Consider the following 25,493-nt stretch of genomic DNA (forward strand, 5'->3'; position numbering starts at 1 on the left):
TCGCAGAAGTTTGTAGCCCAGGAAGCAAATTGGATAATGAGGGAACTGGAAGGGGGCGACGGTCAAGTCAACCCAACGAGAAACTCCCGTCTGCGACGTGTGCTCGCGTCGTTTCCCGCAGATCAAAAATAGATTTTTCATCGCGAACCTTCGCTACACCTTCCAGACTTCGACCCCATACAAAAGGCCTGCTGCGGATTTCAGAGAAAGATTTCTGATCCTAACGACCATCACTCTGGCTGGGACAGCTGGCACGACAAGTGCCGACGACGTGAATGCACGATTCGTGCAGCACGAATGCATGCTCGCGTGAATGTTCGCGATCTATTCCACGACCTAACGTCTGCTAAGTCTAAGACTTGAGCGTCTATGGCACATAGTAGAATACCTGTAAATGTAGTGGTGTCGGCAAACCATCCAACAAGTCTGCCGCACTGCACCATCGATACCGCAAAACACCTAGCTAAAAAATGCAACGCGTGGATGTATTCACTTAGCTACACCCACGACGCAGCAGCTTTACAAGTCTGGAAGATCGTCCATTTGAGGCTGGTTTTGCGTCACTGTCTTCGTCGTGAAGTACACGAAGCCTTGCAGCGTGGCGACCAGCAAGTTGTACAGCACGATAAACTTGGTCCAGCCTGCATACTCGTACGTCTGCGCACACAATACAGCAAAGAACAGGATGGTAGCCGCGCGACCGATGTAGTTGCCCAAGAAGGGCAGGTACATCTCCACGCTCACACCATTGACCACAGACTTGAGGTCGTACATAATAACCGCCGCGCCTACAGACCACAGAACGACAACACATTACTCTTTCCATCTAGTACAGCTTTGTTGCATCGTAGCATTGGTCACCTACCGAACGCCATGGTGTAGAAGCCTAAAGAGACTGTAGCAGCACATTTACAAAAACATAACAAACGTTAGAAGCCTTCTAGACATAAAATACCAAGAAAAATTCCCCAGCCGACGCCTTACCGGCTGCGTATGTGAAGTGAATGAGCATGCCAAAGCCCTGGATAATCGTGAACGCTGCGGCGAGTGTGTACATGCCACTGAAGACGATATCCACCGTTATCCCCTGGTCTCCGGTATCCTCGTCCTGGCCTCCACCCCATCCGTTGCGAGCACTACCACCGTAACCTTGTGGCTGATACTGCGGCACAGCGTACGGATGGACATTCGGCGCTGCGTAGGGAAGCTTCTGTTGTTGTTGTTGTTGCTGCTGCTGCTGTTGTGGACGAGTAGGCTGTCTCCGCGGTGCCTCCTCCTTCTCCTCTTCGGCTCCAGCATCTACCGGCGAGTTACGCATCACGCGATTGGAGCCTGCACTACCAGGTCGCGGTGGTGTAGCCTCCTCCTGCGGGTCCACAAGCGGCTGCTTGAGCTCTTCATCAGGCAAGTCCATGGCGTCTGGTTACACAGCGATAATGTATGGGGATCCTATTTGATTTAGTGCGACTTTTTTTCTTCGAAAAATTACGCGTGAATTTAGCTAATACTGAGGTAAATTAACTAAATCTTTGCTATAGGCACTTCAACATCTCGAGTTTCTTACTTGGAGTCAATGCCGTTCAGCTGCTCCAGCGCGAGCATCAGGGAGTGCGTTCCCAGGCGGCCGTGGCCTTGAGCCTTGACCGCTACGTACAGCTGGTTGGCGAGGGCAAGGCCAGGAAGCGACAGGTTCATACTATTCATACACAACATGAACTCAATAAATACGTATCAAGTGGCCAAGACAATGTGCAGCCTCTTACCGTTCGGCTTCTTTCAGTGCGATACCCATGTCTTTAACGAAGTGCTCCACGAAGAAGCCAGGGTCGAAGTTGCGCTTAGCGATTCGAGGTCCAAGGTTGCTGATCGACCAGGAGCCGGCAGCACCGGCGCTCACAGCGCGGATAGCCTCCTCCACGTCCAGTCCGCTCTTCTGAGCGTACAGAAGACCCTCGACGACGCCAATCATGTTCGTTGCGATGAGGATCTGGTTCACCATTTTGGTGTGTTGTCCAGCACCGGCACCGCCCATGTGACGGATGTTCTTGCCCATGATTTCAAACAGCGGCATCGTCGTTTCCACCGTCTTGGCATCACCGCCAACCATGATGGAGAGCGTACCCTCACGAGCACCGACGTCACCGCCTGAGACGGGGGCATCCAAACTCGATACACCTTTCTGCTTGGCTGCCTCGTAGATCTCCTTCGCGAGGGACGGCTCACTAGTGGTCATATCGACGATCACACCGCCCGACTTGATGGAGGACAGCACACCCCACTCAGGGTCGAGGAACACCTTACGCACATCGCTAGGGTAGCCCACGATACCGAACACGATGTCTAGACGCAATCAACAGGCATATTCTTTAGAATCAAAGCACCTAGAAGTGTTGCAAACAGTGAAGACTAACCGGAAACTTTAGCCACCTCAGCGGGGGAGCTGGCCACAGTCGCGCCCTGCTCTTTGAGGTCATCGCACTTAGAAAGCGTGCGGTTGAACACCGTCACCTCGTACCCGTGCTTCTGTTCTCCACAGTGCAGTCAAAGTATTTAGCCAGGTGGTTCTTCCCTCTCTACTGATGCACAACGTACCAGGATGTGGCCGACCATGCTGGCGCCCATGACGCCCGTGCCAATCCATCCAACTCTGCACAAAACCACCACGATAAGCTGGCCAAAACTACGCAGCACCTGCTGTACTAAGCAATGCCGTACCTCGGCTTCACAGCAACAACCATCCTGGTCTCAGGGCTTCGTCCCGATCTTCAAAAATGGGAAGCGTAGCATGCCATCCTGCCTATCAATTCCTTCTCTTTTATTGGTTGAAAAAGCATTGAAGTTAGGGCTCAAGTGCGGCAAAGCCCAATGCTGAACCGCTTCAAGCATGCGGCCCTGCTTGCTGATGCAAGAATGAGGACGTGGTTCAATGCCGTACTTTCGGTTGGCTAAGCGAATGATGAAAATGGGAACGGATTGTCCAGGCGCAAATGATCCATAAAGCTGCTTAGTGTCATTGCAATTGAAACAACCTTTGTTGCAAAAACATTTCTGGTAAAATGGAGCCTTACGGCGGTCTCTGTGCTTGGACTCATAGCAGATTGACCGGTTGATTCGAGAATGTTACACCACTTCCACGTTGTTGGCTTTTTCCGGATAAATACCTGCAGCAATAGTGCAGCTTCTGTTAGCCCGTGCTCCATACTATTGAGAAATTTACCACCTTCGCACCATTCAGTTGCTCCAAAGCAAGCATCAATGCTTGAGTTCCCAATCGGCCGTGCCCTTGCGCCTACACAGCCAATGGTCCTTAGTTTGTTGCACAATCAAGTGGAGCTTCCATCCAGCTTAACGTACCTTTACAGCAATGTACAACTGGTGCGCTAGCGAAAGCCCCGGTAGTGATAGGTTCATCCTGCAGTAAGACAAGCAATTAGTCTCTATTCAGGACGAGCAAACGAAGTGATAAACACCGCGTACCTCTCCGCTTCTTTCAAAGCGATACCCATGTCCTTGAGGAAATGCTCAACGAAGAAACCAGGGTCGAAGTCTCGCTTGGCAATCCGCGGGCCCATGTTACTGATCGACCACGATCCAGCCGCACCGGCACTCACTGCACGAATGGCTTCATCCATGTCCAAACCACTTTTCTTGGCGTACAGAAGACCTTCGACCACTCCGATCATGTTCGTGGCGATCAAAATTTGGTTCATCATCTTCGTGTGCTGGCCTGCACCGGCAGGTCCCATGTGGCGAACGGACTTGCCCATAATACTGAGAAAAGGCATCGTGACGTAGACTGATTCCATGTCGCCACCAACCATGATGGAGAGCGTGGCATCACGGGCGCCAATATCCCCTCCGGAAACAGGAGCATCAAGTGTGGAAACGCCCTTCAGTTTCGCCGCTTCATAAATCTTTTTCGCCAGTGCAGGAGAACTAGTCGTCATGTCAACGATGATGCCCCCTGCCTTCATCCGCGAAAGCAAACCCGAGTCTGCGTCAAGCACCACTGACTTTACGTCGCTCGGATACCCCACCATGATGAAAACAATATCTGAACAAGAAGTTAGAAGTTAGAACCAAGAATCCAGATCACAACAGTAGCTCTACCTACCGGAGTTTTGGGCGACTTCAGCAGGAGAACCAGCCACTCTCGCTCCTTTTCCCCGTAGCCCGTCACATTTCGACAGTGTTCGATTGTACACAGTGACTTCATAGCCGTGGTTCTATAGGGATTACAACGAGTACAGATACAACGTCAAAACACCGTGGTAAACCTACAATGAGTTTATCAAAACTTACCATCAAATGTCCACACATACTGGCACCCATGATGCCCGTTCCGATCCAGCCAACACTGCACACGTTACAAGAAGTTGGTGAGCGCAACATTCCAGAGTGCATGGATTTCGTAACGACGTACCGAATCTTGACGCGAGACGCAGCAGACATAAGGTCGAGTCCTTGAGTCTGAAACAGAGCTACAACGACATCATCACCATCAGGGATACTACCACATCAAGTGAGTTAAACAGCAACGTACGGTTAGTCTTCAACGTGGGGTCTTCCAAATCCGGGTGTACGGTGCCAGTGATCTGCTGTTCAACAGAAGCAACCGAGGCAGTGGCAGACGCTGTGACAGCATGCTCCTCTTTCAATCGGCTTTGCGAGGTTGGTACGATCAGTTCGTCATCAATCACAACACGGCTCTCCGAGTATGACTTGAACAAGTGCTCGCTCAGACGATGGTTGTGTCGGTTGATCTGAGCCACAACACGGACGACATACTTGCCTTTGCCCTGTCCTTCAAGATCACCGGGCTTGCGTTCAGAAATACAAGCACGAATCATGGCGGGGCATCCCATATAACGATAGTGCTGTCTCGGTCTTTTTCCCTTTCCACGGGGTTTAGTCTTCACTCCGTGCGTGCACAGGTAGAGCTTCTTAACAAATCCGACGCTTTCGTCAATGGGTTCCTTCAAGCTGTTCCTCTTAGCAGCACGAGAGTTCACAGCTTTAGCTGAGTCGGATGTCCTCAGTCGCATTGGTTGGTGCGTAGTTGCGCAGTACTCTTCCATGGCGCGATGGAAATCGTCCCATGAATCGAAGCACTGCTCTATGCCCACACACTGTACCAACGCCTGCTCCTCTTCAGCCACAGGAAGTAGACGAGACGGGTCTTCCTCAGCTTCTTCATCGTCATGTTCCTCTTCATGCAGCTCTGTGTCAGCCTCCCGCTTGCCCAACAGACTCGGATAGGATGAAGTCTGCTGTTGCTGCAGCGCCATCTCCTCACTCATCTGCACGCTCACTTCGGCGTCAGGTGTTATTGCGTCTAAGCTTCCATTTGTATCTTTTGTAGACGTGGAAAAGTCCGAGTTACCGCCGGGAGACGCGCTACCGCGTCTTCGCTCCTTGCCAGCAGAGTCCATCAGCTTTGCCACACAACGAAAAAAGGGTATGAATCAAATTTTGGGCGGGAAGAAAAATGCATCCTAATTTTGGGAAATAATACATTACTTCTATTAAATAAAACCCATTTTTATGGTTTCGCAAAAAAAAAAAAGAACTGTGATAACGGAAGCTATGGCGGATGGCAACACATACAGTCGGCGGCTGCGCAGCCGTAGACGCTCGGATTCGACGTCTTCAGAGGATGAGGTAGAGCTTCAGCACGTCACGAGGAGCGGAGGTCGGCGCTACGGAGTCTACACGCCTGAGCCTGTGCAGCGTACGCTGGAATTGCGCTCAGACGCGCTCGAAGATGACGACGACGAAGACGACAGCGACTTTGAGGAGCTAGATGACTACGGCGAGACAGTGTACCGCAGCACGACGTACTGTCCTCCTCAGGTGGACGAAGAGGACGTACATGAGCCTGATGATGTCCACGAAGACGAGGAAGTGGACGTTGAAGATCAGGAGACGCCCGAGCACGAAGTTCAACGCTCTGAGCTCAAAAGACGAGCAGCAGGTGCTGCTGCCTACTTTAAGAGACCCAATGATGCAAGCGGACTGTGGCAGAAAGTCACAGAATCCAAGGTAGTGAAGACAATCTCGAAGTATCTACGGAGATTCTGGCGCTTCGTGCTTCGTAATTCGTTCATGGCCGTGAACGTGTTGTGGCTATTAGCGCCATTGTGCTGCTTCGTGATTGCAATTACTGTCCCACACTATTTGACGACGGTGACCCAGTACGTGGACGTATTGTCTTCCAAAGTGATTGGGTTTCGCGGAGGTGCCGATGCTGGAGTAGAGAAGGGAGCGATGCGCTCTGTCGTGCAGGAGATCGTGGACATGAAGTTGGTTGGACTGAACGAGGAGATCGGTCTACTGCGTCAAACTGTGCAGATTCAGGAGCGTGAGATTGAAGCGCTTAAATTGCTGCACGACACGCTACGTCATGATCACGATGAAGAGCACCAGAAATTCAGTCTTGCAGAACCCGGTAGCGCCATCAACGTCCACATTGAAAAAGTTGTTACCAAGCACACTGGCGAATTGGTGGGTCTGCAGTTGCTATGTTGATATCCTTAATACTTAAGAGATCTAACGTGTTGTACAGTGGGAGAAATTCATGGACAGCACTTCGCGACTACAACAAGACCTGCAGACTGCAACGAAGCAACAGTCGGTGCTTTCTTCGGTACTGAAGGAGCAGGAGGAGAAGATGGACGTAAGTATAGCAGCTTCTTTGTCCTTCTTTATCGTAATCATTAACTATTTCTTTTGTAATGTAGTCTGTTCAAACCATCGTGGAGAAGACAGCATCGACGCCAATACCGGATACAGCAAGCGAGAACGCGAGAGAGATGAGGAAAGAATTTACTCAGTGGCGTGAATCATTTGAGCGCGAGTTGCAGTTTGAGATGCAGCGTAAAGTGCAAGACATTGAGAATCGCATGTCAAGAGTGCTACAAGATGAGAAGGACGCTCTCTCATCAAGCGCTGATGCTCTACGTGGCTTGGATGCCACTGATCCAGGGATCCTCCGGGTTATTGAAGTTGCGGTTCAGGCTGTTGAGATCAAGAAGACAGGACGAGTGGATCATGCAGCTCTTGCCAACGGGGCCTCAGTCATTCATTCAGAACGGTGCGCCATTTACAACTGCATATCAGCATGTGAGGAATAGCGTTTTACATGTTCTAACTACTCGTGTTTCCTCATTGTAGCGATCTCCTTTACCAGGACAGTTCATCTCCAGTACAGTTGCTAACCCAACTTGCAGGATTAAGCGACCCCGACGATGACGGTAGATTTACCTCGCCCTCTTACCGTCGCGCACCTGCTCCATTCCTGGGGCAGTTGCTGTCTTCTGGAGAAAATCCGTGGTGGCTTTCGCGCCACAATGGTCGACCAGAAACCGCACTATCGGTATGTACTCTCAAATCGCATTTGGTAGTCATTATAGTGACTGATGAGTGATATGCTTCCACAGGAAACGATGGAAATAGGAAGTTGCTGGGGCATTGCCGGCTCATCTGGCCGCCTCTCGCTGAAGTTCGCACAACAAATTGTTGCTGACGCGATCACCATCGATCACATTCCCGCACAAATTGCGGCCGACTTCAGTTCTGCACCAAATAAGTTCCGTGTTTTGGTTCGTGAATGAAATCATTGCTGCGACCTGGCATCTTGATGATACTAATAATTTGTTGCCGTTGCAGGGCATATCGGGTCACCCTCTGCGAGAAACTGTGGAGTTTATTCCCTTCGGAAACTTTTCATATGCTAGCAATGGTCCGGCTAGCCAAACTTTCAAGCTTACCTCGCCCCTGGTACGTTTTTCTTCGACACTTACCAGCTTGATGTGCATTTGCAGCACTGACTTTTTGCATGTTTATCGATTCACAGAGTCAACGTTCGGCTATCGATGGTATTACCCTGGATGTGCTGTCAAACCATGGTAATCCCGAGTACACCTGCCTGTATCGCTTTCGGGTGCATGGCCAACCTGCATAAGGGCGAATAAAGTAGCGATAAAACACTCAACAGTAGCAGTCGAAGCAGGATTAACACAATTTATTCTATGAGAATGAAGTATATCTTCTCCTTGGCTAGGCGTATTTGGACGCAGCGTTTTTCAGCGTTTGCTTTTCACCCATTCGAATGTGCAGGCATGATCGAAGCCACGGGGCCATTTGCTGGTCATTGGCACGTAAGAACACTTCGTCCTCCTGTTCGTAGATAGTGGTTAGGACGGTACAGAATCTTGAAAACTTCAATATTCGCTTACCTCTAATGGCGAAGAATGCTGCTTCAATCGGGTTGCCACCAGCTTACGGACTTCAGAGTTGACTCTGTGCTTTAACGACAGGGGGAGAGGAAGAGAAGTGGTCGGATCCGCTCCACTTGACTGCGACGCAGCCTTGGTGAAGATCTCGTTCAATTCGTCTGGTGTCGCGAGCATAATTTCCAGCCAATGTTCTGCGTTCGGAGCAAGTTGTCCGTCACGATGAAATCTTAAGCTTCTCAAAGCTGGCATGTCTGCTTGACTGCCAGTAGCGGACTGCAGCAACTCGCGCTTCTGAGGGAAAGCGGGATCTGCTGGATTGGGCTGTTCCAGCGCTGCTGGAATGGGAAGAGTAACGACGTCGTACGGGTTGTTCGGTGTGGTGAAGCCATAATTCCGCAATAGTCGAAGGTTACCATGGTTTCCGTAGTTAATGAACAGTTGCTCGCCCGGCTCGTACGACTTTGTGGTATGTACTGTAAAGCCCTTTAGAGGGTCAAATTCTTGAACGCATTCATCACTAAAGCACACTCACCAACGGTTAACACATGCAAAGCAATGAGCTTCCCAGATTCTATGCGTACCCGTTGTCAGCGTGGTTAAACCAGTCGAAGAAAGGGATAAGAGCGAATGGTTGATTCTGGCCGGACGTGGCGCGCGACATCAAGATAGAGATGGCCCAGAAGAACGCCTCTGGATTGATGAACTCATTGTTATTGCCAAAAAGGTGCTGGTACACCTGAGAATAAAATCGCGCTCTGCAATAGAAACGTTATTACCTGTAACATCCTGGTCTCATCAGCTTCGCCATCTCACTTACCCGTGCTGCATTGCTCGACGTGTCTCCTCACAGCCCTGCAGCTCTTTAAACTGCTTGTCATCCCAGTATAACGGCAGGTCTACATAACGTGGAAGTGCGTTCACATACAGCTCATCCAGCGGCGGTTTATCCACGCTTGCCATAGCCATCAGAAGTGCATCCGGATCCTCCGCATGCGGGAAGTTCGCCAGCATGTGCACGCCAAGCACTAGCGCACTGGGTACAAATGACGATCCCTCTCTCAATGATTTACTGGATGCCATTAGCTGGTTTAATTGATTCAGGAAGCCTGGCGCCTTCTGCTGCGCAGTTTCCAGCGCATATTCGGCCGAGAAGGGATACCAAACTTCCTGCCCAGCCTGGAACACCAGCGTATCCTTTGGAATCTGCTCGCGAGCCACGATCCCCACGCCCATTCCAGGGATTGAGCGAGCTTCCACAGCGCTGGACACCACGCACCCACGCGTGCGGCGCACCACCTCCGCGACGCGCTTTAAAGCCACCTCCATCGTCGAAATCGTAGGGTGATTTTCATTTGAGACAACGCAGAACCGAATGATACTAATGCGCCATTCAGAGTTATTGAGATAATCGCCTCCAAAGTCATGCAATGGTTTTTCGTACTTATACGAAGTTTGGAGAAAAAACATGATTTGTGTTTTGAAAATCCGAACTGTCACTAAACTGAATCATTCAAGCATCTCACTCAAGAAGACACCACTGTCCAAGCAACCATGCTCCGCCAGCTCCCTCCGCCACCGTCGCCTGCATTGGAGTCCCTCACTCCCGAACAACCACCCTCCAATGATCTTGCTTCGAACGGCGAGCTGCCGCTCACAGCAATGTCGTCCTCGTTGGCTACAGAAGCGTCTCCAGTGGTTGAGATTCAACTGGCTCAAGACACCAACGAGATCGAGGTCGCGTCTATTCAAGAGCCTGCATCTGTGGACGAGAGCGAGGAGGGGGAAAGTGATGAACCTGACGACAGTAACGATGAGGACTGGAGCGATGTGAACGGGTCAACTGTTGAGGACGAAGTTTTGACCGGCGAGAGTGAGACGGAGGAAGAGGAGGTGGACATTAGTATCATTTTGGAAAATGTGGACGTTCACCAGATTGTGGTGGATCTCATACGTGACGACCAGTGCGAGCGACGTTGCCTCGAAGGCAAGGCCGGAGAGGTTGAGTGGCTCGTGGCTTCCCTTAACCAAATGACTAAGTCCGAGAGAACTACGTGCATCTTAACGCTTCTTGGGGTGCTGATGCAGACGGACACAGCCGAGCGACGCCGTGGTACTGGCGATCGAGAGAAATTTCACTACTACTTGCCCTTCGTAGGTCGTGTGTGCCGCCCTAGCTTCGCAAGCTGCCTTGGGGTGCAACCGCTCACCGTGCAGCGCTACAAGCGGCGCGTTCGTGAAGGCAACATTGCGGCTAAAGCTCATGGCAACAAGAGCAACAAAAACGCCACCAAGGTGGATCTGGCATGGCTCGTAAAATGGTTTCAAGCATTTGCTGCTGAGGTAGGTGAGGTGGTGCCTGTGAGAGTGCGCATGCAAAAACAGAAGGATGGAATGGTGAAAAAGTATTATAGCAGAGAAGACTACACACTACTGCCTGCAACGTTTACGTGGGACGCACTATACGATGAGATGCACAAGTTCGTGGAGAGCGGACTTCGTGTTTACAAACCGGCACGCTCAACTTTTCGGAAATTGCTATCGCTCCACTGCCCCTACATCAAGATACGCTCGTCCCAGTCGAACGTGTGTGACGTCTGCTCAATCTACCAGACTCGGATGCGCCAAGGTGCGACCGCTGACAAAACGGAGGAGCTGGGGCAGCACACAGAGTCCGCACGTCGAATGCGGTCAGTGGACACAAATATCATTTTGATCTATCTGGTAGATTTTACGAGGAGATTAGTAACAATTTGATTTATGTGGATGTACAGACGTGAATACAAACAGGATAAAGCTGCGTCCCAAGAACATGATAGCGATCTGGCAGTTATCGTCATGGATTTCTCTCAGAATCTGACTATTCCGTCCGTCACCTCTACGCCGTCGCAGTGGTACTTCTGCTCGTTGCTCGCCGTCAACGTATTTGGCATTTTCTACGAAAATGAAGGAACCCAGACGAATTACGTCTACGACGAGTTCACCAGCGGTAAAGGAAGTGACCAGATCAACTCAATGCTTCAGCACTTCATCCGGACAGTGCTGGTACCGGCAGGAAAAAAGCACCTCATGGTGTATGCAGATAATTGTTCTGGGCAAAATAAGAACAACCACGTCATCAAGTTTTTCCTGGCCCAAGTGCAAAGAGGAACGTTCGAGCGCGTAGACTACAAATTTTTCGTGAAAGGACACACGAAAAACTCATGTGACCGAGGGTTTGGGCACATCCGCAAGCACATTAGCCGCTCAGATTGCTGGACAATGGACCACGTAATTTCCGCCGTCAAAGATGCCGCAGCATCTAACAGAACCGTCCACATTTCACGCGGCAACGACTTCTTCAAGAGCTACAAACCTCTACTACAAGAGCTATACAAAACACTGGCGGGGGTACAACAGTACCAGATCTTTTCCATGATCATGGAGAAGCCGGGTGTAGTGTTGTGCAAGAAGGGTCCGGACGATGCACCGGTGGAGAAGGACCTCCGCCGAATTGTTGACGGAGTCTTGACCGAAAACGAAAAGGTGGTGCGCATGATGGACCACTTCCTCGAAGATCTGCCTGTGCGTCCGAAAAACACTGAGAAAATTGCCGAATTTTACAAGAACATCCGCCCGTATGTGCCGGACGAGTACCAGTCAGACCCACTTTATGCAGCTCCCAGCAAGGAGCAAGGCGAAGAGGCCAAATCTGCGAAGCAAGCTCGTCGAGAACACCGTGCTGCCATGGCGGTTGCTGCAAAAGCCAACCAGGACCGTCGTAACAGAGATGCTGAAGAAGCAGTGTGTCCGATGCCGAAACGCTCGCGTAAGTGAAGCAGAATGCTCTGGTAACACTAGTGATACTTATGTCCAGGGGAAAATAAATTGATACTAATCGGCAGGTAGTCACTAATGTGAATTTGTGGATGAAAGTTGAATTTTGAAGATATTCTCCGTCGAATTAGACAAAACGGACAACGCCATTGGCTCCGCAGTCAAATTTTACATCTAAGTAACCAATAATTGTTTTTTGCATTTTCTGTCTGGGACAGGAGATATTTTTTTGGGGTTGCTGTAACTTGGTCTGTTGTAGGTTCTAGAAGGCTTACGGGGGCTTATTAGAAAGAGGAGACGCCCATCTTAACAGCGATGTGCTTAAATCGCGATTCGTACTTAGGTTCATTAGTATGCTTTTGTTTGACGTTGTCTCATTTCACGTCACAGATTTGATGTGGCGCACCTGAAACTTAAGAAAATGTCCGCTCCTAATTGTCACCTACTTAGCCATATTGGAACGACATTGAGACAGATTTTCGGACAGATGAATTGACATGCGACTTGGTGGTCATAATTCAATCGACGTACCTCTCGAGTATCAGACAGATTGATAAATTAATTGGCCATGGCGGAACAGGCGACAGCAGAGCAGGTCAAGTCCATGGAGGAGCTAGTGTCCTTCCTGTCGCACCCGCGGCCAGAGCTGCGTAAGTCGGCGTCCAGTCTGCTCATCAATATGACAGCGTCGGATCAGGGCATGTTCCAGTTGCTGCAGCTCAAGAAGTTTGACGTAGTGCAGGCTCTTTGCCGCGTCGTGAGCGACATGCGTCCTATCGCAGAGGACGCTATCAAGGCGCTCATTAATCTCACAGCAGCCAACCCGGCGGCATGTGAGCGTGCACTCAAGTACGATCTTTTGAACCGTGTCATGACTCAAGTGGAGGACGACGAGTGGCGCCTCACTGACTACTCCATGATGCTTTTGGCTAACGTGACCACAACGCCCGAAGGTGCCAAGGCACTGCTTGGCTACGACGACAAGGCCACAGATGCCACGCTTGCATTGCGTGAGAAGAAAATCCGCACACTTACGAATTCATTCCTGGAAGGACAACCAGAACCCGATGGAGTAGACAGCTCCACCGGCGAGCCCAAGTGGGACGACGAGTACCAGTATGTCGCCAACATTCTGGCCAACATCAGTCAGCTCGAACAGGGTCGTGATTTCCTGCTCAAGATGCGTCAGAGTACGTCGCTAGCCGGTGCACTTCTGTCACAGCTCAAGTCTCCCAATGTCGTGCGGCGACGTGGTGTTACCGCTGCATTGAAGAACTTGTGCTTCGATACGGACAACCACTTCTACCTGTACGACCAATTGGATATCCCTACGCACATGATGGTCTTGCTTACTGGTCCAGAGGAGCTCGACGAGGACGACAAGATGGGGATGAACCCGGTTGTGTACAGCCAAGGCGACAAGAAGAAGCGCGAGCACGACAGACTGGTTCGTCTTGCAGCAGTGGACTGCCTGCTACTGTTGTGTACGACCCGCAACGGTCGTAAGGAGCTGCGTCGCAAGAAGGTGTACCCGATTATCCGTAATGCTCACTTGGTGGAGTCCGACGAGGAGATTGGTGACCAGATCTACAAACTTGTGGACTTCCTGATCCGTGACGAAGAGGGCGAAGAGCCTGATTGGGATGAGGTCCGTGCAAAGTCGTTTGCTGCTGATCAGGAGACTAAGACGGGTGAGAACGGCGAGGTAGTGCTGCCTCCGACTCCTGCTGCTCCGGTGAAGGCAATTGAGGCTAAGAAGGAGCCTGAACCTGCTACGAAGGTTGAATCCAAGCCAAAGGCAGTCGAGAGAAAACCTGTTACGGCATCCTCGACTCTTCCTACGAGTGGAGAAGACGAAGAAGTGTCGGACGATGTTGCTGACGGACTTGCTCACGAGATTTCGGCTCTGGATGTTAGCAGTGACGAAGAGGAAGACGAAGACGACCTCGGTGTGGACTAAACTGATAGGTAGATCTGCCTTGTCATAGAATCTTTCCGCACATGTATTGTCGTTTTGTGTTCATTTTGTTGCTAACATGACGCTCAATGAGTGTGTATGAGCAGAATAAAGTATATGGATACGACATGTTATTGCCTCTGTGCATGCTGGACGATGTGCTTCGTGCCTCAAGAGAGTTTTATCGAAGTCTTGACGATGTTGTACAATCAGGTTCATAATTTGTCATCGGCATAGCGGCTTCATGGGCAAGAATACATACAGTACATGCTTGCAGCATGTCTACGCGCTCTTGCTAAAGGCGAGCGACTCGGCTGCCACTGCCATGAAGCGTTCCTTACTGAACTTCCGTCGCGCAGCAGTGAGCTTGTGCAACTTACCCACGCCGTTGTGGGCGTTCCAGATCATCTCCTTCAACTCATCAATGCAGGGAGTAAGGCTACGCTCACTATATGACGAGTGGTACTCCAACGTTGACGACTAGCAAGTACACAATAAAATACAGGATTAGTCCCGGAAAACACGAAAAAGAAGAGTAAAACTGACGTACCCAAGCTGGAGTATCCCTCATCTGGGTCCGGGCAATGTAAACTGCCGACGCAGCAATGGTAGACGGTAGGAACTTCATGAGCTTGTACTCCTGTAGACTGCGGTCAACGACGTAGTGTGCGAAGTGCTCCACTCTATCGTCACATGTGCGGGATGCCTTGATGAATCGCTTCATGAACTGATAAGCAGTCGGGAATGTCACTCGGTAGCCAATCGTCGCAAGCATCTTGGCTTCCATCTGGAAAACTTCTTCGCGTGTGTACGCATTGTCTGTAATTTTGACAAAATCTTCGGCTTCCGGGGGATAGATCTCTTCGTACTTTGCAGCGATGAACATTGCTGACACACCGATAAGCTGAAGACGCTGGCGTCCAACCGATAAACTCTTCTCCAAGTATTGGTCGATAAGCATGACAGCGATATGCAGAGTCTGTGGCAACAGTCCGTACTTGTAGTGCACGTCCACCAGCCAATCCACCAGGATTGCACGCATCTTCGCGTTAATGTCCGACTGGCGAGACATGTACGAGCTGCTGGGCTTGCGCTTCTTCTGTAGAATTCAAATAACACCGTCCAGATCAGCAAAATAACTCAATACTCGCTAAATCCACATCGCTTCTTACCTCCGTCTCCAGGTGGTACTTTGTGATATCTTCAGCGTACTGCCAGCACGCAGTGGGGTCATTTCTGTCTTCCGAATCAATGTCATGCTCGTTTTCTTCCGGAGTTGGGGGGATGATGTTAACCGATGGCGAGATCTTGTCCTGGAGTCCCAGAGATCCAAGCGTGTTAGTTGTAGAAGGAAGTGGACGGCTCATACGGCTGATGATCGACGACGAACTGCGGCTGCTAAGAGACGACGTGCTGCTGGTCATTGAGCTGACATGGCGACTGATGAGGTTCACGTTGCTGAGGTTCCTCTTGCTGGCGTTGGCAGTGTTGAGTGTGCGACTGCCAATGTTGATGTTGCTGAGGCTGCGCTTGCTGGCAATGACCTTCTTCTTGGCCAGAGCTCCAGCGTTTGTGACCGAAGAGCTCATGGAGCTCACACTGGCCTTCTTGATCTGCATCACAATACATTCACGTCACTATTTGCACCACAATCTCTCTGTATCACTCGACGTACGTTGATCCTGTTGGTCACATCACCCAATGCTGAGCGACGGTTGGTCACGTCTCCTAGAGCGGTTCTGCGGGGTCCTCCGGTGGTCGTACTACTCTGAGACTTCATGAATCGCGGACGCTTTTCGGGGTTGCCAGCGTCCTGCGCGTCTCGCAGAATCTGGCGCTGTAGAGGGCAAAGCAACACAAAAACTAAGTCTAAATGGTCTGGAGTGCAGTAGCCATACTTTGCAGAGCTGTATGCACCTTTCCAGGGCGAGAAGAGGCCAGATCCGCGGGCATTTCGTTCTCATTGTTAATTCGGATGCTCCTTCGGGTAAATGACATGGCTGGCAGCTGTGTGGTGAATGCGGGAAAGCGAGGCGGAGGAAACAGCGCGTTATGGACAGAATGGGCGTGAGTATAGCGTTGAGCTGCAGCCGGTCGCCTTAAAATGCAGGTGGATCGGAGCCTCTTCGTGCTTGCGGCCGTCTTCGGTTTGGTTTGGGGGAAAAAGCACTGGAGGGACACAAGTGACTTGAGCTCACTAAGCAAACGAAGTGTGGGGATAGTAGCCAATCAGAAGTCACCGTTTTGAAATTTCAAAATCGGACCGGTTGATACCGGTATTGGACCAACTTGTGCCTTCGCTCTTCTTCTGGGATGGAATCTTGGCGATGCATGCAGTGATAAAGCACTGCAATAAAAAGCTGGGGTGGGTGCGTCTTCAGTTTTGCGAAACGTTGCGCTGGTCTCTATTTGTTTTTGGTGATGTTTTTGCGCGCCAGCATGCCTCCTTAACCAAACGCTCCTTAGTCTAACGAGAATCAACTGTGGGTTTGGCAAAGCCAACCTAGTGCTAGTGCTGACTCCGAAGAAAGCATGGCTGTTTAACCGTTTGGCCATCTCATAAGAGCCTATCAGCGGTAGTCACGAAGCGTCAAGAAAGTTGATAAGCTTATCAATTCGGGCAACGATGTTGAAGCCGTCTCACGTACCGTCAGCAATCGTCGGTGCCTCCAAAAATGTGCGAAGCCCCAGAGCTAAGTTAGCTCTGGGGCTCAGCTAACAGTGTTCGCCTAACACATCGGCATCTTAATCACCTGTCCAGGGCAGACTGCCCTCGGTTCATGGATTCCACACTAGCCAACATAATAGTGTACACTGTGCTGGGCAGCACTGAATGCGATTCCGTGATACATTCTTTTCGACCAATCACTGCGCTCTAATCTGGTGCACTTCAAAGACTCTTTTAAAAAAAAGAGCCATCTGAGTCGCCAGAGGGCGGCGGTTTCTCCTCCGTGAGGCAAACGGACAGGCATTTTCCGCTCGAGTTGCTTCTGCTCTCACAACGTAATTTGCGTTCACGTGCTCAAGTGGTTCTTCTCGTATCCTTGGATCCTCTCTCCAGCAGCCTCCCACTAAGAAAAAAAATCACCACAATGAGCACCACGAGCATCAAAATCGCCCCCATGAAGAAAGTGGCGACGCTGGGCAAACGAAAGAAATCCATCGATGGTGCGTGGCAATCTGTTAAACCAGTCGGGGCTTCTTTACTGACGTTTGCGTGACTTCAACTGGCAGCCGACGACGTGAAGAAGATCGACAAGAAGGACGAGTTCGACCCCAACCAGTTCTACGTCTCGCTCACGTCGCATGCCGAGCAGTTCGGCGTCGAACCCATTCGCATCCGGGTACGATCATGTCCACCTTCAACACAATGGCGATTAATACTTTACTAACCCTCGTGATTGAGTAGTGGGGGCAGAAGGAGCCTGACGTGCGCGGGCCGATCATCGGTACCAATCGCCATCACAAGTATCGTAACGCCATCGGCGCTCACGGCGGATCATACTGTATCTACCGCGGTCTGGCAGTGGCCTCCGGTGCCATTGCTAAGAACGCAAAGCCCGACCTGACCCACACGACGCCTGCTGCCAAGATCGGCCCCCATCCGTCATGGGCGGACCCTGAGAAGATCGTCACCATTGACCCCTTTGGGGCTTGCGTAGTGGAGGCCTTCCCAGAGCACTACCAGAAGGGGTACGATATCCGCCCCACCATCGCCGTCACCAAGGCACACATGGACTTCCCAGAGATCCACGAGGCTGTGCGTCTCGGTCGACTGACGCCTGATGGCAAGATCCTCAAGAAGTCGTCTCAGCTCGTCATCACCAAGGCAGCTATTGACCCGGTGTGGTATCTCCCTGGAGTGGCCAAGCGCTTCAACACGACGGAGGCCAATCTGCGTCAGCAGATTTTCCAGGAGACCAACGGCATGTACCCGGAGCTCGTGACGAGAAACGATCTTAAGGTCTTCTTGCCGCCAATTGGAGGGTAAGCTTGCACTATTTGATGAAGAACTGTATGGGGACTAACGGATATGTGCTCATACAGCTTGACGATCTACATTTTTGGCTCTGTTGAGGCCATTTCGGACCCCACGAAGAAGCTGGCGGTGCGTGTCCATGATGAATGCAATGGCTCCGACGTGTTCGGGTCGGATATTTGCACGTGTCGCCCGTATCTTGCCCACGGCATTGAAGTTTGCGTGCAAACAGCGCAAGAGGGAGGGTAAGTTATTGTGCAATGGGAATGAAGTTGACACAGTACTGATTCGTGCTGTATTGTGTACTATCAGAGCCGGTATCATCGTGTACTTCCGCAAAGAAGGTCGCGCGCTGGGCGAAGTGACCAAGTACTTGGTGTACAACCTGCGTAAGCGCCAGGAAGGGGGTGACAGCGCAGAAGAGTACTTCAACTGCACTCAGACTGTGGCTGGCATCCAGGATGTGCGCTTCCAGGCGTTGATGCCCGATGCTCTGCACTGGCTTGGCATCACCAAGATTGACAAGTTTGTATCGATGAGCGACATGAAGTACGACGCCATCGTGAAATCGGTAAGTTCGGTGAGCTGGACGTATCATTTACATTTTGCACTAAGTAGGTTGTTATGCTGCAGGGTATTGAAATCGTGGAGCGTATCCCGATTCCGGAGGAGCTGGTGCCGAAGGACGCTCAGGTGGAAATCACCGCCAAGGTGTTTGCAGGCTACAATGGCGGCAACGTATACAAGGTAGACGAAGAGAAGCTCAAACAGGTCAAGGGCCGTGACGACAAGGAATACGAGGATGATGAGTAAGCCAAGTCTATCACCATCTAAATTGTCTACGTACTTGTAGCGCCGAATGATTGAACGCTAGGCAGGAAGAGCGATACTGTTAGCGATACTTTTTGCACAATCTCAGTTCTTTTTGAATTCAACTGCGATTTTAGTCGATGCAAATCACAAGTCATTTGCTCAATTTATGTATCAGTGATGTGGTTCAGCCCATGTTTGATTTCCAAGATCCACATCACTTTGGTGGGGGACTCGACGCCAAGAGTAAGACAACAGTGCAGCGCGATGATCCAGTCCATGTTCATCATGACCACCACCGGGTGCGTATCCTCATCTCCCTCTCCATCTTCCGTCATTGTCGCTGACTCTGTGCATATGCTTACTGCAGTGAGGTGATCATCGAGAAGCACTGGCGCGGCATTACGAGTCGTAATGTATGTGACTTCTTCATGGAGGAGGTCAACAAGTACCGCGAGCGCGAGGACGTGCCGCCTATCATTACGACCAGCAAGTATTACCTGGTTAGCGTCTTCCGCGACGATCTATTCGTACTTGCCGTCGTCACCAACGAGGTCAGTGCTCTAAAACCTCCATTCCTATCTTTCCTGACTAAAAATCCTGTCTGTAGATCTCTCCCCTATTCGTGATCGAGTTCCTGCACCGAGTACTCGCGGTCTTCCGTGATTATTTCGGTAACTTCGACGAGAATTCCATGAAGGACAACTTCTCAACAGTCTATCAGCTACTGGAGGAGATGCTGGACAATGGTTACCCACTCACCACAGAGCCCAACGCTCTTAAAGCCATGGTGGCTCCTCCCTCGACTGCAAACCGCATCGCTGCCATGGTATCCGGCAAGTCGCGTGTAAGCAACACGCTTCCCGACGGCGCCATCTCCAACATCCCGTGGCGCAAAGCTGGTGTGCGCTACACGCAGAACGAAATCTACTTCGACATTGTGGAGGAAATCGACGCTATTATCGACGTATCCGGTCGCATGATCTCGTGCGAGGTGAACGGCGCCATTCACAGTAATAGTCGCCTCTCTGGCGTCCCGGATCTCACTATGGTGTTCACAGATCCTTCGGTGATCGACGACTGCTCATTCCACCCATGTGTGCGGTACTCAAGATACGAACGCGAACGGGTCATCTCGTTCGTGCCTCCTGACGGACAGTTCGAGCTCATGCAGTACCGTGTGCAGGTTCAAGAACTCGTGCCGCCTGTGTACTGTCAGCCGCAGATCTCATACAAGGAGAAAGGTGGCGGTACTCTGGACCTGGTGATCGGCACTCGTGGGATGCCTACGCTCAACTCGAACGCTAAGAAGAACCTGCAGGTGGAAGATGTCACTGTCGAGGTGACATTCCCGAAGAGTGTACGCACAGTGGATGTCAACACAGAGCATGGCACATGTCTGTTCGATGAGGCGTCCAAGACTGTCAAGTGGAACGTGGGCAAACTGGGCAAGAAGGTGCTAAATCCGTCGCTGCGAGGCAACATCATTCTTCATCAGAGCGCTTCAGTACCGGACGAGAAGCCTGTGGTGGTGCTCGGCTTCAAGGTGCCTATGTCTACTGTCTCTGGTCTGAACGTTGAAACGTTGCTGATCACTAACGAGAAGTACAAACCTTACAAGGGCGTGCGGACGATGACTAAAGCTGGACGCTTCCAGATCCGGACGTAGATCGGCACTACGCATTGGAGGTTGTGTAACCCGTAGCGTTCTCTTTAGTTTGCCGATGAATAGATACCGTTGTCTTCAACTCATGAGCATGAATACTGCAGATCCCAAGCTCAGCACCACCCGAATTGCACCCAGTTCTTCGTGAGACGGGCCGTTGAGTGTTTCTCCATGACGTTGCAGGTTTTTTCTGGTCTTGCCATGTTTGGTCGTTACGTGCGGGTTGTCTAGGCATTTTTCTTCGCTTCAGCACGAGTTCGTAATGCTTCGCAAGACGTCAGGCTCCGGTGCTGCGCTGCAATCAGTGATATCGATGGAAGCAGCCATGGAGACGACGGACAGGAGCCCCAAGTCCAAGTTTTGCATCGACTTTGACGTCACACCAATGGAGACGAGTGAACTCAGCGCTTCCAACTCTCCGAGCCGATTCTTCTGTCGATTCGACCCCGTGACTAGGAAGGGAAGGCTGTTAATGCTGCTGTTCGGTCGCGACGGTAGCTCGAGATTGCAAGAAATGAGTCGACTGGATGTCCTGCGCATGACACAAGAAGCGGCAAAGCTTGGAAGTGAGTACTGTCGCCATTCCATACGCCAGGAACACAACGAGCGAGTGCGCAGGCTCAGTCAGGGCTAGATGGCGTATGTGACGTTCAGGTATGGAAATACAGGGAGCTGTCATTTGCCCATTGAGCTGATATTGCTTGATGGTGTAGCGCGTGCATGCACGAGACATTCGCAGGATGGAAAATGCGTTCTCAGCATCAAACGAGCCGTCAATTATCCTTCGCAAACAAGCGATCTTCTTCAGCGCTGGTACGAACGATATGAAATGTGTTTTTGTCGTATTTGTACTAAGCTGCAGTGGTGCATTTGATGTAGATCCTTTGCGCGCGATCGTTCTGCGAGATGCCTGTATGGTTTACATTCCTGATGGAGCGGACAGTTTGATCTCAATGCTCAAGCAGGACTTCCTTACTAATGCAAGGGATAATGCAGAGGCTCCATTCGAGTTCAGGTATGATACATCTATCACAAACTCCTCAAGTACACTTGACTGACGGATGCTTGTATGATGTACAGAGCGCTGGAAGCACTACTAGCCACACTTGCAAGATACTTTCGAGCCCAGTACGACCAACTGTCTCCCGCTATTGTATCCGACCTCGAGCATCTCGTTCAAGGGAACCTGAACTCGCGTGAGCTCGAACGTCTGCGTGAATTCAAGAATACGATGAACGAGTTTGAGTCTCAGGTCGATGGAGTACGTCGTGTACTGATGGAGTTGCTGGACAACGAAGAGGACCTCCGACTGCTCTATCTCACTAAAATCTACGAGAATCCTGACCTCTTGTCGGATCTCTATAGCTTCGACTCGGAGGAAGCTGAAGTGCTGATCGAAAATTACCTGCAGGATATTTTCTCCACTCGCACGACGGCCGATCTGCTACAGCATCGCATTGCCAACACGGAGAGTCTCGTGACTCTGAAACTTGACTCGAAGCGAAATTATCTGCTGAAAGTTCAGCTCATCTTCTCGCTTGTGTCGATCAACATTTCCGTCGGCACGTTGGTCTCTGGTGTGTTTGGCATGAATCTCTCTTCAGGCTTGGCAGACGCGTCCGGTTGGTTTTGGGGGGTTGTCATCTTCACTGTTGCCCTCTTCATCACGACGACGTACGCTGGTATAGTTTTCTTCAAGCAGAAAGGAGTAATGCTCAAATAAAACAGAGCTTTGTGAGTTCGAGCCATGCCGAGCTTCCTCATTGTTTGTTTACAGGTAATCTGCTAGCTGACAGTGGCTGGTGACTGAACAATTACATGACAATTTCTCCTCTGGAATAAGTAATACAGGTAAAACTACTACAGGAAGCATCCACACCAACATATTATTCAGAAGGATGTTGCCAAATTTCACCAGTCTCCCTTATGTGTCTGTACGCTACCGATCCATGTTTCATTGGTTCTCGGTGAGCGCCGGGGATAAGTCGCTAAAATACGGGTGGACCATAGCATCAGCCGCCGTAATTCGCTTTGCAGGGTCGTACTGTAGCATCTGCTCCAGCAAATCCACACCATCCGCGTCCAACGTTGGTACGAGGTGTGCCAAGTTTTCCGGCGCCGGGTAAACAGGGAAGTCCCGCTGTTCATCATACATCACAATTAGCTCGACCAACTCATCATGAGGCAGTAATGACTGAAACAAATTCTCACTCTATAGTCCGGAAGATCGACGATTGCTGGGTATATTTCTGCAGTTGGTGTGCCCAGGAGACGAAAGATGCGGTCAAGCTGGTCTGCTTCCGATGTGCCAGCGAATAGCGGGCCACCATTGGCCATCTCAGCAAAAATGCAGCCGACACTCCAAATATCCACAGGCGTTGAATATTTCCTAACAAGTGCATCACACAAGATAAGTAATGCTATCGATCTGTAAAAAGCTATAGAAAACGTACCGTGATCCCATAAGGACGTCGGGTGCGCGGTACCAAAGTGTCACGACCTCATGCGTGTAGCTTCTAACCGGGATACCAAACGCACGAGCCAGACCAAAGTCGCCAAGCTTGAGCTCTCCCTCACGGTTAATCAGCAAGTTCTGCGGCTTCAAGTCACTATTGACACAGTAGGAGACCAGTAGTGAGCTTCCATTTCTATAGACCAACGCCACCAAAGTACGCACCGATGCAGCACGCGGTGCTGGTGGCAGTAGGCGATGCCGCGCAGTAGCTGGTACAGGAAGGACTTGAGAATGGGCTTCTCCAGTCCCTTCTCGCAGACATCCAGGTACTTCTTAAGGTCCTGGTCCAAGTACTCGAACACGAGCGTGAGTTTACGCTCCGTGTGCACGATGTTGTACAAGCGCACAATGTTGCAGTGCTGGAGCTCCTTTAGTAGCGAGATCTCGCGGATGGCTGTGCTGGGGATGCCTTCGTCCTCAGCCTCCAGGCGGATCTTCTTGAGCGCGATCACCTCGCCCGTCACGCGATCCTTGGCCTTGTACACCACGCCATACGTGCCTTCACCGATCTTCTCTAGCTTCTGGTACCGCTCCATGGACTCGGGGTGTGCGAGAAGCGCGATGGAAGGTAGGAATAAAATTCTCGAATTATGACTGGGCTTAAATTTATTTAACCCATCCCCCTAACCTAACTTGGTTTTTTGAAAAAGTGTAGTTGAGGGTGAATTTATTGGTCGTAAGCTAGTTTTTGTACTAAGACCAAGGGTTGGGTTTTAGAATTTTTTTTGTTTAAGTGATCTGTTTCCGTTTCACCCACCTTCCAAAAAGAATGATTGAGCTTCCTCTATAGTGACAGCGAAAAATTGAAGTGCATCAAGAATGTGATTGGCTATTTCTAACCAATTATATCTCGTATAAATTTGTCGGTATCCGCGCTGTATTTATTCAAGCCGAACAGCTCACTAAAAATTAAACCAAATAGAAGCCATCTTTCATCAAGCCTTGAACAGTTCATCAAGCACCTAGAATCAATGCTTGGTAATGATTTCATGTATAGAGATTTCAAAGAAATAGAAGTCAATTATCGCATTGTTCCTATTGTGCTCTTTGTAAGCAGAGGAACCAGACCAGAGGCGCTGCTTATTATACCAACACCTGCTGCAAATCAAATCCAATGCAGGAGGAAATTGGTCGAACGCCTATTAATAAGCGAGCTCAAGAACACGATGAACGAATCTGAGTAGTGTGTTGCGTCCGCGTCTGGCGACCTCCAACTGCTTTACCTGATCCAGAACTTTAGTATCTTCAAGATATTATCTTAAGCTGAGCTCCTACAGTATCAAATTGCAAGCACGGATAGTCTCGTGACACTGAGTTTAACTTCAGGCTTGTAACGAGTAGCATTTGTGTCGGTACTGTATGTCGATCTCAGGCCGGGTGGCTGGCTTTTGATCACTGTCAACTTCACTGCTTCCACTCCACCACGAGAGGGACACCTTCTTTCGCAGCAAGGGGTCATGCTCTAGTACTTTCGAAGCAAAGCAGGGCATCCTGATTGATTATGAGACTTCGAAAAATCATTTTTGTCAACAGAAATACAATGCAGTAATCACTATCATTATACAGCACCAACACTCACTTCTTATTGTGAAGCTGCAACAACCGGTGGTGCTGCGGCTTCCACATTGCTTGTTTTTCTTCTGATATGGCAGACAACCTTCAACAAGTAGATACTGGTCGCTCTTCAACCATTTCGTTCGAGGCAGTCATGAATTCGGCAAACTACGAGAAAAGCCCAGCATCAAACTACCACATTGATGTTGATGTCGATCTTGTGGAGCGAGGTGTCTCCAGCACATCTGGCCCATTCGTTTGCCGGTTTGACTCCTCAAAGAAGACGGGCAAGATACTCATGCTGGTGTTCGACAGGCGTGGCAACTCGACATTCAAAGAAATGAATCGACTGGACGCCCTGCGCATCGCACAACAAGCTGCGGAACCTCAGACGGTGAAAGGAGTGAGGTCAGCACCAAAATGCGATGTTCAGGTATCGAGCAATTGTCCGAGCTTTCAACGTGATCCATTTGCGTTTTACTAACTCGCTTACAGCCTGTGCATGCTCGAGACATTCGCAGAATGGTGAATGCGTTCTCATCAACGAACGAGCCGTCCATTGAAATTCGAAAGCAGGCGATATTTTTCAGTGCTGGTACGGATGCCCATCAACATAGTATACTTGTCCATGCCAGCTAACCTGCATGTTGTAATGGAACTAGACCCTCTGCGCGCTATTGTGCTGAGAGATACGTGCCTTGTGTACGTTCCTGATGGAGCAGACAGCATGCTATCCATGCTCAAGCACTATTTTGTGGTGAATACTCGGGATGACGATGGTTCACCGTATGAATTCAGGTACTTAATGCATCCTCTTTTTTTTCAAATGGAAGGATGATTCAAATATTGCTGATTCTTTTACTGTGCACAGAGCGCTGGAAGCACTACTAGCCACACTTGCAAGATACTTTCGAGCCCAGTACGACCAACTGTCTCCCGCTATTGTATCCGACCTCGAGCAT

General features: G+C 50.4%; 13 protein-coding genes across 20 annotated transcripts in view; 7 read left to right on the plus strand and 6 right to left on the minus strand.

The window, feature by feature from the left end:
• Window positions 1-50: 50 nt before the first annotated feature.
• On the minus strand, window positions 51-1,450 carry PPTG_02493 (hypothetical protein). Its single transcript, XM_008893588.1, has 3 exons — window positions 985-1,450; window positions 866-895; window positions 51-788 (listed from the first exon to the last, which is right to left on the minus strand). Exons 1-3 carry the CDS (start codon window positions 1,412-1,414, stop codon window positions 520-522), a joined length of 729 nt encoding a protein of 242 aa, XP_008891836.1. The 5' UTR covers window positions 1,415-1,450; the 3' UTR covers window positions 51-519.
• PPTG_02494 (hypothetical protein) lies at window positions 1,427-2,836 on the minus strand. The gene is made up of 5 exons (XM_008893589.1): window positions 2,716-2,836; window positions 2,593-2,647; window positions 2,412-2,523; window positions 1,764-2,340; window positions 1,427-1,696 (listed from the first exon to the last, which is right to left on the minus strand). The coding sequence occupies exons 1-5, from the start codon at window positions 2,736-2,738 to the stop codon at window positions 1,561-1,563; spliced, it is 903 nt and encodes a 300-aa protein (XP_008891837.1). The 5' UTR covers window positions 2,739-2,836; the 3' UTR covers window positions 1,427-1,560.
• A 284-nt stretch (window positions 2,837-3,120) lies between these two features.
• Window positions 3,121-5,432, minus strand: PPTG_02495 (hypothetical protein; the record flags this gene model as incomplete). The annotated part of the gene is made up of 8 exons (XM_008893590.1): window positions 3,121-3,161; window positions 3,229-3,289; window positions 3,355-3,412; window positions 3,478-4,054; window positions 4,115-4,226; window positions 4,303-4,357; window positions 4,424-4,481; window positions 4,544-5,432. The coding sequence occupies 8 exons, from the start codon at window positions 5,430-5,432 to the stop codon at window positions 3,121-3,123; spliced, it is 1,851 nt and encodes a 616-aa protein (XP_008891838.1).
• Window positions 5,433-5,554: 122 nt separating this feature from the next.
• Window positions 5,555-8,067, plus strand: PPTG_02496 (hypothetical protein). 3 transcript variants are annotated; one of them, XM_008893591.1, is made up of 7 exons: window positions 5,555-6,504; window positions 6,566-6,676; window positions 6,741-7,093; window positions 7,174-7,375; window positions 7,440-7,601; window positions 7,669-7,779; window positions 7,856-8,067. In XM_008893591.1, the coding sequence occupies exons 1-7, from the start codon at window positions 5,587-5,589 to the stop codon at window positions 7,961-7,963; spliced, it is 1,965 nt and encodes a 654-aa protein (XP_008891839.1). In that variant the 5' UTR covers window positions 5,555-5,586; the 3' UTR covers window positions 7,964-8,067. The 3 variants fall into 3 exon arrangements, with proteins under 3 accessions (XP_008891839.1, XP_008891840.1, XP_008891841.1); XM_008893592.1 differs by having other exon boundaries at window positions 7,440-7,588; XM_008893593.1 differs by lacking the exons at window positions 7,669-7,779; window positions 7,856-8,067 and having other exon boundaries at window positions 7,440-7,648.
• PPTG_02497 lies at window positions 7,999-9,632 on the minus strand. 2 transcript variants are annotated; one of them, XM_008893594.1, is made up of 4 exons: window positions 9,055-9,632; window positions 8,819-8,992; window positions 8,238-8,754; window positions 7,999-8,178 (listed from the first exon to the last, which is right to left on the minus strand). In XM_008893594.1, the coding sequence occupies exons 1-4, from the start codon at window positions 9,561-9,563 to the stop codon at window positions 8,059-8,061; spliced, it is 1,320 nt and encodes a 439-aa protein (XP_008891842.1). In that variant the 5' UTR covers window positions 9,564-9,632; the 3' UTR covers window positions 7,999-8,058. The 2 variants fall into 2 exon arrangements, with proteins under 2 accessions (XP_008891842.1, XP_008891843.1); XM_008893595.1 differs by having other exon boundaries at window positions 7,999-8,754.
• Window positions 9,633-9,788: 156 nt separating this feature from the next.
• Window positions 9,789-12,050, plus strand: PPTG_02498 (hypothetical protein; the record flags this gene model as incomplete). Its single annotated transcript, XM_008893596.1, has 2 exons — window positions 9,789-10,924; window positions 11,009-12,050. The coding sequence occupies 2 exons, from the start codon at window positions 9,789-9,791 to the stop codon at window positions 12,048-12,050; spliced, it is 2,178 nt and encodes a 725-aa protein (XP_008891844.1).
• Window positions 12,051-12,544: 494 nt separating this feature from the next.
• Window positions 12,545-14,184, plus strand: PPTG_02499 (hypothetical protein). The gene has a single exon (XM_008893597.1). The coding sequence runs from the start codon at window positions 12,619-12,621 to the stop codon at window positions 14,008-14,010; it is 1,392 nt and encodes a 463-aa protein (XP_008891845.1). The 5' UTR covers window positions 12,545-12,618; the 3' UTR covers window positions 14,011-14,184.
• Window positions 14,022-17,291, minus strand: PPTG_02500 (hypothetical protein). Of its 5 annotated transcripts, XM_008893600.1 has the most exons (6): window positions 16,656-17,291; window positions 15,925-16,574; window positions 15,683-15,844; window positions 15,180-15,620; window positions 14,558-15,106; window positions 14,022-14,487 (listed from the first exon to the last, which is right to left on the minus strand). In XM_008893600.1, the coding sequence occupies exons 2-6, from the start codon at window positions 16,003-16,005 to the stop codon at window positions 14,290-14,292; spliced, it is 1,431 nt and encodes a 476-aa protein (XP_008891848.1). In that variant the 5' UTR covers window positions 16,006-16,574; window positions 16,656-17,291; the 3' UTR covers window positions 14,022-14,289. The 5 variants fall into 5 exon arrangements, with proteins under 5 accessions (XP_008891848.1, XP_008891846.1, XP_008891850.1 ...); XM_008893598.1 differs by having other exon boundaries at window positions 15,925-17,291; XM_008893602.1 differs by having other exon boundaries at window positions 15,180-15,844; window positions 15,925-17,291.
• On the plus strand, window positions 16,890-18,983 carry PPTG_02501 (hypothetical protein). The gene is made up of 6 exons (XM_008893603.1): window positions 16,890-17,175; window positions 17,242-17,351; window positions 17,417-17,994; window positions 18,055-18,231; window positions 18,299-18,557; window positions 18,620-18,983. Exons 1-6 carry the CDS (start codon window positions 17,100-17,102, stop codon window positions 18,797-18,799), a joined length of 1,380 nt encoding a protein of 459 aa, XP_008891851.1. The 5' UTR covers window positions 16,890-17,099; the 3' UTR covers window positions 18,800-18,983.
• Window positions 18,984-19,063: 80 nt separating this feature from the next.
• On the plus strand, window positions 19,064-20,465 carry PPTG_02502 (hypothetical protein; the record flags this gene model as incomplete). Its single annotated transcript, XM_008893604.1, has 3 exons — window positions 19,064-19,098; window positions 19,167-19,350; window positions 19,407-20,465. 3 exons carry the CDS (start codon window positions 19,064-19,066, stop codon window positions 20,463-20,465), a joined length of 1,278 nt encoding a protein of 425 aa, XP_008891852.1.
• A 259-nt stretch (window positions 20,466-20,724) lies between these two features.
• PPTG_02503 (hypothetical protein) lies at window positions 20,725-22,210 on the plus strand (the record flags this gene model as incomplete). Its single annotated transcript, XM_008893605.1, has 4 exons — window positions 20,725-21,072; window positions 21,176-21,275; window positions 21,342-21,477; window positions 21,543-22,210. 4 exons carry the CDS (start codon window positions 20,725-20,727, stop codon window positions 22,183-22,185), a joined length of 1,227 nt encoding a protein of 408 aa, XP_008891853.1. The 3' UTR covers window positions 22,186-22,210.
• Window positions 22,192-23,561, minus strand: PPTG_02504 (CMGC/CDK protein kinase). The gene is made up of 4 exons (XM_008893606.1): window positions 23,140-23,561; window positions 22,916-23,071; window positions 22,674-22,851; window positions 22,192-22,602 (listed from the first exon to the last, which is right to left on the minus strand). Exons 1-4 carry the CDS (start codon window positions 23,511-23,513, stop codon window positions 22,417-22,419), a joined length of 894 nt encoding a protein of 297 aa, XP_008891854.1. The 5' UTR covers window positions 23,514-23,561; the 3' UTR covers window positions 22,192-22,416.
• A 1,016-nt stretch (window positions 23,562-24,577) lies between these two features.
• PPTG_02505 (hypothetical protein) overlaps window positions 24,578-25,493 on the plus strand; it is a gene marked incomplete at its 3' end in the record, with an annotated part of 1,479 nt that continues 563 nt past the window's right edge. The window contains exons 1-4 of the mRNA XM_008893607.1: window positions 24,578-24,964; window positions 25,027-25,126; window positions 25,194-25,329; window positions 25,403-25,450. Of these exons, the coding sequence (XP_008891855.1) occupies window positions 24,623-24,964; window positions 25,027-25,126; window positions 25,194-25,329; window positions 25,403-25,450 (626 nt within the window). The 5' untranslated portion in view covers window positions 24,578-24,622. The remainder of the gene's footprint in view (window positions 24,965-25,026; window positions 25,127-25,193; window positions 25,330-25,402; window positions 25,451-25,493) is intronic.

This window comes from Phytophthora parasitica (assembly GCF_000247585.1).
Source record: "Phytophthora parasitica INRA-310 unplaced genomic scaffold supercont2.2, whole genome shotgun sequence".
Taxonomy (NCBI): Eukaryota; Oomycota; class Peronosporomycetes; order Peronosporales; family Peronosporaceae; genus Phytophthora; species Phytophthora nicotianae.